Below are 16,924 nucleotides of genomic sequence, written 5' to 3'. Positions count from 1 at the left end.
TCCCAATCCAGATCAGGGCCTTGTAGGCCTGATAACTAAGTTTGGAAAGCAGTGAAGAGCTGTACAAACTGGCATGTCTGCTTTGATCCTGGCTCATCTCCGTCCACACTGTCCAGAAACCTGAAATATGGCACACTCATAATCGATGAAAATCTGTTTACAAGGGAAGTCTAAAGGTGAGACTTCCCCCCCACACACACACCCATTCTCTTTCCCCCCCTTTATAGTATGGTTTGGTTGAGACATAACATGACCGAGCTGCCCCATGAACGAGCTAGAGTTGAGACGGTCCTCTAGATTGCAGGCATCTCTCCTCCCCACACACTGCCAGCTAATTAGAGCTTTCCATTTTTACATATCCAAATCTGCACATTGTGGCTTGCGATTGGCCGGCAAACCAGGATTCCAAAAGCCGCTGTTTGGAGTCCAGTAGAAGCAAAGGAGGAAATTCCCACAGAAACGTTAGCACTCAATGTGCAAACCGCAAGAATAAATAATTAAACAATTTTTCCAAAGTGCAAGTGCCTCTTATTTCTTTAGCCAGTGTTATAATGCATACAAATACAAATCCTAATGTGCAAATTCATTAATGTGCAAATTCATCTTCGGCGCAGTACAACACTACAGTTCCAGGTACAATGCAATTATAATTCAATTTTGTTTCCTCGCGTTAATTCCTTCTTCATACTTTGCTAATTTCTTTCCAACTTCTTGACTGGACAATATACTCCACACACATACAGTGGTCCAGGCAACGGTCACCTCTAGGTTAGACTACTGTAACGCGCTCTACGCAGGGCTTCCCCTGAACCTGATCCAGCGGTTACAGCTGGTGCAGAATGCAGCAGCACGTTTTATCACAGGCTTGCCAGTGTGTGAGCATATAATACTGGCACTGCGTCAGCTGCACTGGCTACCAGTGGAGTACCGAATCAGGTTCGAGGTTTTAGTATTAACCTATAAAGCCCCATGCGGACTGGGACCAGCGTATCTGCAGGACCGCCTCTCCCCATATGAACCCCAGAGGACTCTGCATTCCAGTAAGAAGCATCTGTTAAAGGTCCCTGTCCCCAGTGAGGCAAGACTGGCATCGACCAGGGCCAGGGCCTTTTGATCAAATTCTGTGCCGCAATGCTGATACTTATAATTGTATTTTAATTGTGTAAATGAGATGTTTTTAGAATAGTTAATTATAATAATTGTTTTATATTTTTTAATCTTTATGTATCTTGTAATCCGCCCTGAGCCTGCTGGAAATGTGGGAAGGGCGGGGGGGGAAATCGAAAATAAAATAAATAAATAAATACACCCATGCATCCCAGGGAAAAAAGATTAAGAATATTCTTCAGGCTGACCAAAATATGGACATAGTTGTAAATGGGGAGGGAGCGAGGATAATATTAAGGACTTTCAGTGTTCAAAGAGTTTCTCTCTTGTGGTCCTGTAATTCTTACAACAGCCTTGTAAGGGAATGCTAAGTGTTCCCATATTGTGGGGGAGGACAGCTGGGACAGTGGCTTGCTGAAGGCTGTGAAGCAGGTTAGTAACAGAAATAAAAGTTGAAGCAGCTTATTTTCCTGCCACTATGCCACACTGCCACATTATTAAGGAAATAGCAGCAGGCATTAAAAATGCAATTGAGAAAGATACCGAGCAGGTAAAGCTTAACTCACCCAGGATAGCAGAAGATAAAAGCATTGGGCAGTCCCTCTGTTCCTGTTGACTACCAGAAAGAGAAACTGGTTTTTGAATTGCCCCTCTTGTCATTTTTAACCCTCTCATCAGCTAGCATTTCTAACGGAAAAGTGTGCAGTCCGTCAGTAAGTCAAGTTTGCTGTGCTGTGCATTGGTTTTGGTGAAAGTCAGTTTCACAAACTTCTTCAAGGGATAATCTAATCCACCTAAGCAGGAGTTCTATTCAATAGGCCATCAATAGTTTTGCTACAGCTTAAATCCTACTGAAACATTGACTTGCTGTCTTTTTGTTGACTTGTGGTAGAGTTTGTGAAACTGATTTGATTTTGGTGATGGTAATATGAAGGAAATGTGCTTGTGGAGGTAGAGGGAGCCATTGTAGTATGTTAAGCTGTAGCATTGTGGTAGAACACGTACATCTCATGCACTGGGTCCCGGGCTTAGTCTTCAGTTAAAAATTCTTAAGTCACAGGTTCTGGGAAGAATTTCCCTCTGTGTGAGACCCTGAAGAGCCACTTCATTTATTAATTTGCACAGTTCTATTTGAGAGGTCAGGGGAGAGCAAAAGGTCCCAGGTTCAGGCTCCTGTTAAAGGTCTCAGGTAGCAGATGACAGGCAAGACCTTTCCCTGCCCTTGATTCTGGACTGTCACTGCCGGTCTGAGTAGACCATGCTGGGCTAGATCAGCCAGTGGTCTGACATGGTATAAGAGCGCCTGCACATGTGTTTTGCATCTAAGCTCTTTTTAAGCAATGAAGGTGCACATTTTAACAGCAGATTCTTTCTAAATACATCAGGCTGGTGAATGGGTTAATCATGATGTTAATGGGTATTTTTTACCCATTTAATTTTAACATAATTAAATGGGGGAAAGGGTGGTTAATATACTATGAGACAAAGCAATTTAGGTCTTGTGTTTTGTAGCTGTGGGCAATGGCATTGTTTAAAAAATGATAACAGTAAACTGCAAAAATAAAAAGTCATTTTGACATAAAAATGAAGAAAGCCGCAGTCTGGTTGCTGGTTCAACACTCTGTAGTCGGATCAGGCAATCAGTGCAAGAAATACTTATTGACTGGAGACAAAGCCATATTGAATTTTGTAAGCCACAACAGCATTTAAAGACGTTCTATTTATTTATCTGTTTACCTATTATCTTGACCAGGTAGCTGGAAACGTACTTTTTAAAAGAGAGCTATTGAAGTATGCTACTCATTCAGCCGTTAGGTGCCTGCATAAGATATTTCTGTGATAGGTTGAATTTATGGGGTACCCACAGTCTCTGGGGCAAAAAATAATAGAAGAGGCATTCAGGTAATGGAATAACAGATTTATTAAATGTTTGTAGGGCAGGCGAATGGACCTGATCAAAGCCAGCCGCCACTCAGCAAAACTGCTGCCATCATGGCTATGTCTCCTCTGCATGTGGTGGTGGTGGAGAGAGTCATCTGGCCATGGTAAACTTGCGGCAACCCCTGGTGGGGTTTTCTTGGCAAGAGACTAAGAGGTGGTTTGCCATTGCCTGCCTTTGCAGCAGCTTGGCTAAACATATTGCTACTGTCGCAGTGATCATTATTTTTCTAGTCCTGGGGAAATACACAGATTAATGCAGAACACTGATGCTTGCTGTTTACTAGACATGTGTATGAACCACAAAAACCCCAAATCATGCGGTTCGTGGTTCTTGGGTTTCCGAACCGGTTCGTGGGGTTTAAGTGCCCCTTTCCGGCTGCTTAGCAGCAGGGAAAGGGGCATTTAATCATTTAAAGGGCCCTTTGCCACCACTTGCAAGTGGCAGGGCCCTTTAAACTATCAGCTGGCAGGCAGGGGGAATCCCCCCCACTGCCTGCCAGCTGATAGTTTAAAGGGACCTGCTGCTTGCAAGCAGGGCCCTTTAAACAGCCCAAACCCCAGCCCTAGCCCCCCACCACAGCCCCAGCCCCCCCAGCCCCACACTTACCTTGTTTTTTCCGTGGGCCGCGGCCTCCTTGCCCTCCTCTCACGAGGGGCGGGAAGGCCGTTTTTGACCTCCGCCACTCTGCGGCCCACGCAGAGCGGAGGGGTGGGGGTGGGGGTCTGGGGCTAGAGTTTGTGGGATTTAGGTGTTTAAAGGGCCCTGCCGCTTGCAAGCGGCAGGTCCCTTTAAACTATTAGCTGGCAGGCAGCAGGTGGGGGGATCTGCCACCTGCCAGCTGATAGTTTAAAGGGACCTGCCGCTTGCCAGCCGCAGGAAAAGTTTAAATGGCCATTTCCCCAGGGAAATGGCCATTTAAACTGCCCTTTAATACGAACCAGTAGACCAGTTTGTGGAAGTTCGTGGAAATGAGCTTCCACGAACCACTGGTTCACAAACCACGAACCGGGCTGGTTTGTGGGGTTTTTTGGTTCTTATTCAGATTCGTGCCCATCTCTACTGTCTACCACTGCAAGCATTACTTAGTTACCATCTGACTTCTGGGACTTAAGAAGGCATTAACCAAATGCTTTCATGTGAATCTTTGAAGCCATAAATACTAGCAACTTGGTTTTTTAAATTACCAATTCTTAAGAATCTGAATTCTGTGCCCAGCAGCGGATTATACAGCTTTTCTGCACTCCTGAGAAACTGCAGCATGTATACAATTCTGAACAAATCTGTTTGAAGAGTTCATGCCTTGGTTTGTTGTTGTTCTTGTTGCACTGGAAGCTGTGTGCCAAGGCCAGAATCTAGCACAATAGTTGAATACACCTTAAGTGTACTTCACTCTGTACTGGATTGTGTGTCCCCCGAAGGGACTGTTACTTGTAGAGAAGGCATGTATTCTGCACTGTTATATTTTAAACAAATAAACCAACGACAGTATCTCTGTGGTAATTGGTAACCTTACTTTAGATACAAGAAGCAGCAAGCCAGGAGTGCTCCAGGCATTGAAGCCCCAGTTTTCTTTATTTCTAAGCTTCCCTGCCCATTAACCTGCATTTTGCCACTGTAAAATAGAAGCTTGTTTTTTAAAAGGGTGAGAGAGAGATAAAAGCCAACAGGCTTCCCAAAAAGCTGGATTCTGCATTCATTATCAGTTCTTGAGATAGATTATAGAGAAACACAAAGTTTCTGCATTTAGCATTTAACAGTCTAAAATACATGGATCAATATTTCTTTATATGCAGTACGACAAGTATTAAAATAATGGCTAAACCTACAGATACAAAGATGTCCCATTTTTCAAAGCCATAAAACATCATACCAATATACAAATCAAACAGCAAGAAAATAGCAAGTACTAGACCACCAAGGGTGTTGGGAAGCAGCAATATGGAGAGAGAATTAGGTATATAGATAACACAAAATTATTACTTTACAGTGAGATCTCCAATATGTTTGGGGTAGACTGGATTTCTTTTCTCCTCCAGGGGAGACAGGAGATACTTTTGTTTATTTTGGGATGTCCCAAGGGCAGCCAGCCCCATAGAGCAAATGTCTTCTGTAACTGAACTTATTTGTGTTTGCGTATAGAAGGTAAATCCTCTCCCATGCAAGAAGTTAACTTTTATGTGTACAGAGTTTTCGGGGTTACTTGAATCCTTGATTTTTAATGAGAAATGTAAGCGTATGCTGAAGTCTCACCCAGTGAATACAGTTGACTTTAAAAGGTTCTTTACTTTACTGGGTTGTGCTGGGTGTCTTCCTGTTATTTTTTTTTTAAAAAAAACTTGAATTGAGCATTGGGAAAGAGGTGGGATGAGCACCAGACCAAATGAATACAGGTATGTAAGAACTATTTTTGGTATTTCTGTGAATCGATGTATTTGTTCCTTCAGTGGGTGTTGTCATTTTAAAGATGCCTCCTGACACGTCCCCTCTTTTCTCTCTTAGCAGACAGCTTTGCAGAATTCAAATCTGCGGGGGCAGATGATGGCTTCACGGATTTTAAAACTGCCGACAGCGTCTCACCCTTAGACCCGCCTGCAAAAGATAAATTGTTCCCCGCGCCTTTCTCTTCTCTACCCGCACAATCAAAGCAGCAACCCCAAGCAAAGCCTCCTCTGAATCTGGCAGACCTGGCTCTGTTTTCCTCAGCCCCTGCTGGAGAGAATAGGTCTCTTCCTTTTCCAGTCACTTACAATTCCTTGAAACCGGCTTCTTTTCCTGTGCCGCAACCCCCAACGTCCACAGCTGCCCCCACTCGGCCAATGCCCAGCAGTAGTTCGATCCTAGCTGATGAGTTTGCTGATTTCAACCTTTTGGGAGGTTTATCAAATTGTCCCTCAGCCCACAATCAGGATGAATTTGCAGATTTCATGGCTTTCAACAACAGCACCAGCTGTCCGGAGCAGAAGCCTGGTGAAAAATCCAAGCCAGACACCAGCCTTGTTCCTCCAGTAGGCTCCTCCGTCAGCATGGCAAAGAGCGGGCAAAGCCCTCCCTCCTCAGCTGCTCCCACAAAATATGACATCTTCAAACAGCTGTCTCTGGATAGCCCCAGCTTAGGCTTGGAAGAAGCAAAAGACCACACCCCTTCGTCCACAAAGAGTGAAGATGACTTTGCCGACTTCCATTCCAACAAGTTTTCCTCCATTTCTGAGAAATCCCTGGTTGACAAACTGGCAGCATTCAAGCATGCCAAAGAGGATTCTGCCTCCGTGAAGTCTCTGGACCTCCCCTCCATCGGGGGCAGCAGTGTGGGCAAGGAAGACTCTGAAGACGCGCTCTCTGTCCAGTTTGACATGAAACTGGCAGATGTGGGAGGAGACCTTAAGCATGTCATGTCTGATAGCTCTTTGGATTTACCAACCGTTAGTGGCCAGCATCCGCCAGCAGCAGGTGAGGAACTAGTTAGATTGCTCTGGTAACGAAAGCAACAGACTTGTCCCAAAGTGTTGTTTCTTGAGCTGAATTTTTTCAGTATTACATGCCAGTCCTTCAGTGGGAGAAGGCTTCTGAACCTGTGTTCTTGGCTAGCTGCTAATCCCTTAACCAAGCAGTGTTACACCTAACTTTTTTTGTCGTCTTACGTAGTTTTTGGATTGGATTGTTTGGACTCTTGACCCTGCAATACTTGTTATTATTGACGGCCTTTTAGCAATCTCGTGTTGTAGGGGAGGTATTCTGACAGTACTTCTGGTGCCCCTAAGGGTGTGGGAAAGAAGCTGCTACTAAGAGGAGGCCATCTTTTTCTACTAGGGTTTAGCTGAACTATCTTGCAAGTTAGCTTTGGCCAGCTTCTGTTGTTCCTCTTTCCAAAGAAAGGCTGTGATCTATTTTTGGAAAGTTCATCCCTTTGGAATATCTGTGAAACTGCAATGACTGATATCCATCTCTAGATATCAGTCAGCGCAGATTGTAACGCTCTCTCTTTCTCTTGGCTCTGAGATTGGGATTGCACATTCTCTCCTTGGAAGTAGATTCTGTTCTCCTGCCTTAACCCATGGTTGAGAGAAATTTCATTTTCAACATTAACAGCAGTTGTTAGTATTTCAGCTTAACTAGGATAAGAAATGGAAATAGTACTTTAAAAAAATTTTGGCTAAATGTGAACTTATCTTAACTGCGGTTAATGTCAGTGTGGAGGTAATTGCTGAACCATGGTGGTGAGGGTATTGTGCACGGTTGACACCTGTTTTGACTCATGTTTGATGGGACCAGTGTTACACTTATCCTGGTCCTGTATCCCTTTCTGAAATTCTGCCTTGTGTGCTGTCTTTGCACTGCAATAACCTTGAGTATTGTGGCTTCCGCATGATAATTGCACAGATTGTCGGATGTGGCTGACTCCGAGTGTTTTGCCATGTCTTCTGAATCGAACAGAGCTCTGGAAGCTCAGCCCCAAACAGCAGTTAGTACGAAGAATAGGGTGATAAATCTTTTCAATAACTCAACCAAAGGGTGAAACCTAGGAGTAACACAGGTTACTACAATACTACAAACTCCTGGTAATGGGTCTCTTAACCAAACAAGCAATGTAATTTTTACAAATTTTATATTAAGAAAGTGCAGTAGTGCTGAAAGTGCATATATACAATCATATACAATAAATACTTTCCAGTACAAATAGATATATTGCAATTGTTCCAGCCGATATATGACACAGATATACAAAGCTGATGGAATGATTCCTGGGAAATGTTTAAAAAACACAGTCCATTTAGTCCATACAAGATACAAGTGCTGTGAATACTGAGGTAGATAACGTTGGAATAACCGATAAAGTGCAAGACCAATCTTCAAAAGATCATGCTGCGTTCGATGTTATTTCTTCGCACACCAACCTCCACGCCCTACAGATTATTGGCCATATCTGTTTCGCGTATCAACGCTTTTTCAAGGACTGTCATTAAATCTACAAGATCACTCCTCTACATCACGTTTCCATCAGACCCAGTCGGCTTCTCTCTAGCGGACCATCACTTCTGGGTGTCTCTAGCGATGGTCCGCTAGAGAGAAGCCGACTGGGTCTGATGGAAACGTGATGTAGAGGAGTGATCTTGTAGATTTAATGACAGTCCTTGAAAAAGCGTTGATACGCGAAACAGATATGGCCAATAATCTGTAGGGCATGGAGGTTGGTGTGCGAAGAAATAACATTGAACGCAGCATGATCTTTTGAAGACTGGTCTTGCACTTTATCGGTTACTCCAACGTTATCTACCTCAGTATTCACAGCACTTGTATCTTGTATGGACTAAATGGACTGTGTTTCTTAAACATTTCCCAGGAATCATTCCATCAGCTTTGTATATCTGTGTCATATATCAGCTGGAACAATTGCAATATATCTATTTGTATTGGAAAGTATTTATTGTATATGATTGTATATATGCACTTTCAGCACTACTGCACTTTCTTAATATAAAATTTGTAAAAATTACATTGCTTGTTTGGTTAAGAGACCCATTGCCAGGAATTTGTAGTATTATGATAAATCTTTTCAGCCAACGGCTCTGTCTTTGCACTCTTGTGTTTGGAGATGTATGTGTTGTAGGTCAGAATGGTTGAGGCCAGGTGTACGTTTTCATGCCAGTACGCATCAAAATGTACATTGGCGCAGCCTTTCTAATGTTACAAAACTGCCAATCTGGGTGCACAAGTGATAGACTTGGTTGTATGAAAATGTAGCATCCAATTAACCCTATCGCATATTCACACATGCTGGTAGTGTCAGGGAAACCTCTCCCCCATCGTAGGCTCTTTGAAGAGGAGCCACACATGGATGGACCGTTGTATGATCGTTCCTTCTCCCCCAGTCCAGTAGGTTAGCCTTGTCCACATGTTTACACATGGGATGTGTCCCGTGCAGATGGTTCTGCGCTGCTATCAGAAAGTGCGAATGGTCATAATAGGGGCCTGCATTTTCTGAGCCATGAATAGGCGGTGAGGATCACAGAAGGGTTTATTTTTTTATTCATTTGTACTGTTTTGAGTTGTGCTATTCCGAGTTGACATCTGGACTAGAAGTGAATTAAAAGTTAGTAGGTGCTTGCATACTAGCAAGCTTTTTCTCACTTGAAATGACAGCAAGGAAATCCCATTTTATTTTATTGGAATTCTTCTCTCTTTAATTTCCTTTATGGAATTAATACATCAAAGCATACAATCCAGTCATCTCCTATCTGGTTCTTAAATGTCACAAGTGTCTTGTTTTTGTTTGGTCCCCCGCCTCCAATCTGTACATGGAGAGGAGAAAAGCTTGGATTCAAATGTTGTGTGGCCTTTTTTAAAAATGGGGAAACTACAGTATTCTCTTTGTGACGGGAGCTATTGCTGCAAAACGCTCTGGATTTCCTTATTAGCCGTTTCTTCCAGCATATCTTGGGTAGAGAAAACAAATGACAGTATTGTAATTTTCCATTACATTTTGAACTGGGAACAGGTAAAGAGTTCCATTTATGGCTTTAGATGTGGAGAATTACTCTAACAGGGTGAAAAATATCAGGAATAATTCTTCTTGGTGAAGAATTACATTTTTTTCTATGCTAAAATGTTTTGGTGTGGGTCCCAAGACCTGGTGGGTTGTCCAGTTGCCGATAATTGCCATGTGTGTTCTTGAAAGTTTTTACTTCTGACTTGGATTTTTTTTTCCAAAAGCACTTTTTTCCTACTATTTTTCTACTCTTTCTTGGTGGTAGCTTGATTATTCTGTAGCTTGTTTCCAGAAGATGAGTTCGGCGTCTGTAGCAGTTCCAAGGTTGCCAATTACCATTTGATGTATCAAGAGATGCTTTCTGGGTCCTAAAGGCTGTTTAAATTGATCATGTGTTTAATGTTGAATATTTTGAGCTCTGAAGTGTAATTATGTTTTTTTCCAAAAACATGAAAGAAAAGCCTCATCTACTTTCTAATGTGCCAAGTCTAAAGTATTCCTCAAGGGGCTTGTTCAGCTATAAATGCTTTCTGTCTTTTAACCACAGCTGTGGGATCAGCATGCTTCAGAGATTCTCTGTAGAGCCCTTTCTCCCCACCCCAGCCTCTTACCTCCTGCGCATGAACTCTCACCAGTGTTAACCATGGTTCATATTTACAGCTGCGACAAAATTAATGGCTGCCATGGTTCACTTCTAACCAAAATGTTAACAAGTTTCAAGCCCTGTTTTGAAATGCTGGTCAAAAGGCAAGCCTTAGTTGGCATTAGCCATGTGAGTCCCCTCCCCATATCTCTACTGAGATGTGGAGAACGCATCACCAACCCTGAGTGAAAAAGAGTCAGCCTTGTCCACATGGGCTGTTTCCACACGGCTCCCTGCTGCTCATAACAACCCGGAAGATCGCGCAAAAAACGCGGAAGATCGTGTTTTCTCGCACGAGATTTGCGCGACATCACGTGACATCAAGCAAATCTCGCATGAGAAAACACGATCTTCCGCGGTTTTTGCACGATCTTCCGCGGTTGTTATGAGCAGTGGGGAGCCGTGTGGAAACGGCCTGGGTCATTTCCCTGGAGTCTTGGGAACTGTGCTTTCATTCTTGCTGCTTCCCAGCAACGTGTTACAGGAGGAGCAACCATCTGAAGCTGCTCGGATCAACTTTCCCACAGCCAGGCCAAGAGTTTATGACTTCCCTTCAGCTCCCCGACTGCTCCCACTGCTGCAATATGCCTCTTTTATAGATGTGCCTTTGCCCAAAGGCTCTTGCGCGATGCTCTAATGTCTCTCTTGTTTGGGCAGCAGCCCTGATGGGTTTGCCGGGGTGTCTGGGGGCCGTTGCACCACACCATAATTTAGTTAACCGTGGCACAGCCATACTGTTGAACTGTGGTTAATGCTCACCAGAGTTCTCTCCTGATCAGGGTTTGAAACTGGTTACCATGGTTAATTTTGGTGCAGCCATAATGATGAGCCATAGTTAAGGCCATAGGGGAGCAGGGAAATAAAGTGAACCCGTGTTAAGACGCGTAGAGGGGGTATATAATCCCACTGCTGATTTCCCATCCCGAATGTAGTTAAGGGACAGGATGTGTTCAATCTGCTGTGTGGCCCCTTCCATATTTCCCTTGCCTGAATTCTTATTTGTCAAATCAACTTTTTTATGCCATGAAGTTGTTGTGTATATAATTGTTTGGAACATTTCTATCTCTGAATCAATAATGTTCAAGTGTGTCTTTGACCTTTCGGAGGTTCATCTGCTTTAAGAAGGCATCTTCCCTCCTCCCTTCCCATGTAAATTGAAATGTTAGAATGGGACAGTATCCCTTATTCTATTCCTTGTTTCAGGAGAAGTGGTTATTCTGCCACTGGGATTTCTTTTATGTCGTCTTTGGGGGGCTCTGTAAGTGACGTTCTTAAGTCAAGAATTTGAACGTATTGGACTGACTTTCTTTATCTGAATCTTCCAGTTAATGGCACAGCAAATTAAAATAAGAGATTTTATCCCTTGCCCAATGGGAGTTCATGGAAGGAGGTGAGTTACAGGAATAAGAAGGTATGGATATTTGGCCAGATTGGGGGAAGGATGTAAAAATTGGCTGCTACTTAATCAAATTGCCTTAACGCTTTAGGGCAGGAGAGGGGATAGGGAGAGACTTCTTTTCCAAGCCCTTTTGAGGGGATACTGTCTCTTTAAACTTTGCAACATAATTAGCCAGTACTAATGTTGTGGCTTTGATGGTTTGGTTTGGTTTTCCTTTCGCCTATGACATAAACTTTTAACCCTTCATACACTTGCTGCCATGTTTTCAACCAGGCTGCTGCCTCTGCTTTTCTGCTAAATTTTAACCTTTCCTTGACAGTTCTCTTAACTGATTCATTTGAATCCTGGGGTCTTCTGCCCCTTCTTTTCCCCTCTGATTTGTTTCAGCTGACCCAAGCATTGCAGCAGGGGTGCACCCTCCCATATGGTAATTGTCAAAAGGTTACTGCTCTACTGAATTTGCCAGTGTTGTAGAACTTTCCTTTTTATTGACATTACTAGACAATTCTTTGTAAATTGGAATAAAAAATCAGGGTGGGATTTCCCCCCTTTTGCCTGTCTTATTACCCCCCTCCATATCTTATTTCAACTTGACATTTCCTGTGTGAATGTGCCTTTTAAAATCTGCTTTGGTATCTCTCTTCTGCAAAGACTGACCTGCATGCTTTGATTCTGATGACTCCCTTTGAGCTCCTGTATATCATCTTCTTTTGTGATCTGTAAGTCCTGCTGTGTTGTTAATAAATATTTATCTTGGCATATTTTGAAGGTCTCAGCATGTGTGATTTTTCTTTTTCTTTTTGAGTCCAGAAACATGTCTGGTGATCATGGAAAAGTTTAAAGCAATAGTATCCCCTTTCACATGAAAAGTCTCTCTTCTTAAGTAACTATCAGTGAAATCCTAAGCAGAGTTGCTCCAGTCTAAACCCATTGATTTCAGTTAGCTTAGACTGGAGTAAAAGAGCCCCGTGGCGCAGAGTGGTAAGCGGCAGTACTGCAGCCCAAGCTCTGCTCATGATGACCTGAGTTCGATCCCGGCGGAAGCCGGGTTCAGGTAGCCGGCTCACGGTTGACTCAGCCTTCCATCCTTCTGAGGTCGGTAAAATGAGTATCCAGTTTCCTGGGGGTAAAGTGTAGATGACTGGGCAAGGCAATGGCAAACCACCCCGTAAAAAGTTTGCCAAGAAAACGTTGTGGTGCGACGTCCCCCATGGGTCAGTAATGACTCGGTGCTTGCACAGGGGACTACCTTTACCTACCTTACCTAGACTGGAGTAACTCTGCTTAGGATTTCACTGTATGTTAAGTGAGCCAGAAAGCAGAACACCAGTTGAACAGGAATAGGCAGCCTGAGAATCTGTGCTCGGACTAAACATCCAGCTTGTAATGGGTTTTTTTTGGGCCAGGTGCAGCCAGAAAGACTGAGCTGCTGTAGAGGTCCTGGTTGAAGAAACTGGTACCTCTCCATAGAACAAAATTCAAATCCAGTAGCACCTTAAAAGACGGACACCATTTTCCAGAGTGGAAGCTTTTGTGAGTCAAAGCTTACTTCATCAGATACGTCTGCGTGCGGGCCGTATTTGTGACGGGGCTGATTTGGACAGTTTTGGTGGCCCCCCGGAGCCCCCCACAAATGGTGCCCCTGCTCCTGCGAGTTTGCTGCAGGGCTGCAAACCCAGAAATGGGCCTTGACATTCATGAAGCATTTGTGCGCAGGGTGTGAAGCAGACCGGCAGCGTGTTTTGTTCTTCCAGCTGAGGCTGGCTGACCTGTTCAGCTTCTCATGCTGTAACGGGGAGATAACTGTAACAGATTCACATGGAGATCTTTCCTCAGCCTTGCGACCCGAGGTCCTCTTAAACAGAGATGGCAGGGATTGAACATGAGACTTACTATGGGGAAAAGTTTTGCAGAGGCATTCCTGACTGAATTGTACATGTCTCTCACAGCCATAGATCTATATGGAGACTACTTGGGTGTCCGTTTGGTGGGCAGAGTGCCTTAGTGACACAATAATGATTTTTGTGGCATCTTACACATTTATTAGGTATAAACTTTCATAAGCCTCAGTCCTCTTCATCAGATACATGAAGTTTTGATAGCACATATACACAGAAGGGTGGCAGTGGAAAGGTGGCAAAATGAGACGCAAAAGTTGAAAGAGATGTACAAGACAGAGATGTCACATTAGGCTGCAAAGCACTACTGAAAACCTGATCCAGACAAAAGTGTCCCCTCCCTAAATCCCAAGACTGAAGAGGCAACCAGACTCCAGTAGCTCTATATTTTATCACGTATTCAACTTGACTTATTGTGTGCTGCAGTGCTACCTGCTGTTGTAAGGTAAACATTACACCCCAAGTTTTTGTTTGTCGAGGTGTAAAGATGACCAGGTTTCAGCATTTGCTAGTAATCAGAGCTATGCCAGTGTTGCATTTTCAGCTTTCTGGATATTTTGGAAATGGGGCTATAGTCTCCACCACCACTACCCCCATTTCTAGGGGAAAGTAGTGCACTATACAAGGGCAATGTGCTGAATTTCAGCTTTCCGGGGGCCCAGAAATACTTCAACCATTTGGGATTCTCCTCCCCAAATCGTTTTCAAAGGTTGTCTGATTTTTTTCAAATGATTAGAGCGGTGCTAAAATGTCTCCCCCAGTTTTTAAAAAGTTATTAGTCTCCCTAGGTATCTGTTTTCAAGATTGTAGAAGGGCTGCTGGGGGTGAGAGGGTAATTCACTGTTTCCTCCCATGCTTCTTTGGTAACTTAAAACACTCCTCCAAAGTTCCAGTTTTCTCCAGGTGGGGGAGATAAGTACAGGTCCTTGAGTGGGTATCTCCTCCCCCCCCCCCCCCCGCTGCCCAAAGCTCTAATTGCAGGTTTGGGTGGTGTTAAATTGTTGAAGAGACATGAGGAAAGAGTAACGCAGGCTTTCACCCAGCAATCTTGAATGCCTACTTGGATCTGCTGAAAAACAGAAAAGCATGTTAATTACATATTTCATGTAACATCTGTTTTGGTCTTTGGACAACACGTACACAAAATTATAAGACTATTAACTCATCTTCAACAGTGTCTGTACTCCTGTGAGTGAGAGAGAGCCCCAAGCATATCTGTCTGATGTTCACCACCACTTCTAAAAATCGAAAAGCAACCAAACAAAACACAGTAACATATTCTTTTAATACCAAAATGTCTTTTTGCATAATTTATCCCAGTTTTGCAACTAATGGGAAGGGGAGAAGAAATATTCAGGACTCTGAAGCCACACTGCCAATCCTGAGGTTTCAAGTAGACATTGCTAAGTGTATCCCACAGTCAACAGATCTAGAAACTTGGGGGCGGAGGTTGCATTCCTGTAAATCACAGCATACGTACAGCCCTGCATGTACAGTCACCTTGCCAATCCACACGACAGAGAAAAGGCCAGGCTAGAATGAGAGTGGCTTGATCTGGGTTATGTACTGCAGCACTGCCTAGGAACCTTCTTTCTGGGCAAGACTTAATGCGCGTTCTTAGGTCCTGAAATTTTATTTAGTGCAGAATATTTGTAACCTGCTTTTTAATAAAACGTTCCTTAGGCAGGGAACAATCGTGCGTAATCAATGAAATCATAAAAACTGATAAAATACAATGCAATGAAAGCCAGTAAAAGAACAAAGCACAGTAGACTAAAACAGTCAGTTGGTATTGTAGTTCTAACTGATGTCAGCAGTGGCCAGAAAACTGAAGGAAAAGGTTCTCAGGATTTGCTGTTGGGTGATCTAGTGGCTTTATTGGGGGAGATGGTCCCACAATATGAAACTGGAAAGGGTATCATTGCAGCCAACGTAAGAGGTAGGCTAGGCTGAGAGAGAGAGAGAGAAGAGCTGGTGTTCCGGCATGCTGCATGGCAGATTAGGGATTTGAACCCAGGTTTCTCCTGTCCTGTTTCAGTAGGCTGTTGCTTTGTGTTTTGGGTGTATCGTTAGCAAAGCTTTAAAAGAAGAGGAGATGGGAAGTACAATGGGAGGGTGAAAGGGCTGTTTAAAAAATTCCTGTGCCCAAGTTCCATTGAAAGCAATTTCTTCAGCTGCAGCTCAACTCCATAAGTTTGGAGTTGCATTAATGAAGCTGTTTAATCCAGGATGGGCAAAGCTGAACGTAGCAGTCCACGAGGCCCGTTCTTGCAGCTGTATCCCCCCCCCATCAATAGTACTTTACTGTCTTTGCCAAGCATAATTCATTCTAAGCCTTGTCAAAAGCATCAGAACTTTGACCTTGCCCCTTCAGTTTGCCAGGCGCTCACCGTGTAGCCAAAGGGAAGTGGTTGCTCAGACCTGGCTAAGTAGGGTTGCCAGCTCCAAGTTGGGAAATTCCTGGGGATCTGGGGGGAGAAACCTGGAGAAAGTGGGGTTTGGGGAGGGAAAGGACCTTGGCATGGCATAATTCCATAGAGTCCACCCCCCAAAGTAGCCATTTTCTCCAGGTGAACTGATCTCTGTGGCCTGGAGACCAGTTGTAATTCCAGGAGATTTCCACCCACTAGCTGGAGGCTGGCAACCCTATGGCTAAGAGTTGTACCCCACAGTTTTACTGTTACTATGAAGAATAATTATAATGGTATTTGTATTATAATAGTACTTTAATGTGCAAAGCACTTAAACATTATTTTATTGATTCTTCGTTTCCCAGTGCGTTGGACTGCAATCTGGAAGACCCAGGTTTGAATCCCCCCTCTGCCATGGAAACTCCCCAGATGACTGGGGCCAGTCACATGTTCTCAGCCTAGCCTACCTCACAAGGTTGTGAGGATAAAATGGAGGAGGGAAGAATAATGATATAAGGTGCTTTGGGTCCCCCTGGGGGGAAAAAGCATCACATAAATGAACAGAAATCTCTGAAATGGCATTATCTTGCAATCCTTAAAGCAGCCTGATAAAGTAGGTCAGTATTCATATCTCCATAGTTACAGATATGGGGATAAGGTTGAGAGAAAGGGGCTTGACGGCCTCCTGGAGATTTCCTGAAAGGGGTGAAATATGGACAAGGGGTCTTTCTCTTAGCCCCTGCATTGTACCGGAGAATCACAGTGGAATTGTGATGAGAGAGTCAGGGCTGGGAAATCTCCATACCAAATCCCCATTCTGCTGTGAAGCTCCCTAGTATAATGGACTTTTTATCTATATCTAACTAATGCTCCACTAACTCAGACTAAAGGTTTATCTTTACTCTTGGATAGCTTTCAGCACTTAATTAAGACCTGAAGAACAGAACCTGCTCTTTAAACAAATTTGTTTATCAGTACAAAATTATTTTTAGAGTTCTTCTTGCAAAGCTTTCCCCCATCTCTAGTCTTTTTAAAGAAGC

At 43.6% G+C, this 16,924-nt stretch overlaps 1 protein-coding gene across 4 annotated transcripts in view; it reads left to right on the top strand.

Moving 5' to 3' along the window:
• SYNRG (synergin gamma) overlaps positions 1-16,924 on the top strand; it is a 96,855-nt gene that overhangs the window by 42,698 nt on the left and 37,233 nt on the right. For 3 of the 4 annotated variants that reach the window (XM_055001167.1, XM_055001166.1, XM_055001164.1), the window contains one exon: positions 5,549-6,496. In XM_055001167.1, coding sequence (XP_054857142.1) covers positions 5,549-6,496 — 948 coding nt within the window. The remainder of the gene's footprint in view (positions 1-5,548; positions 6,497-16,924) is intronic. The other variant, XM_055001165.1, reaches the window with a different exon arrangement.

This window comes from Eublepharis macularius, chromosome 17 (assembly GCF_028583425.1).
Source record: "Eublepharis macularius isolate TG4126 chromosome 17, MPM_Emac_v1.0, whole genome shotgun sequence".
Lineage (NCBI taxonomy): Eukaryota > Metazoa > Chordata > Lepidosauria > Squamata > Eublepharidae > Eublepharis > Eublepharis macularius.
This window is presented reverse-complemented; position numbering and strand designations above follow the sequence as displayed.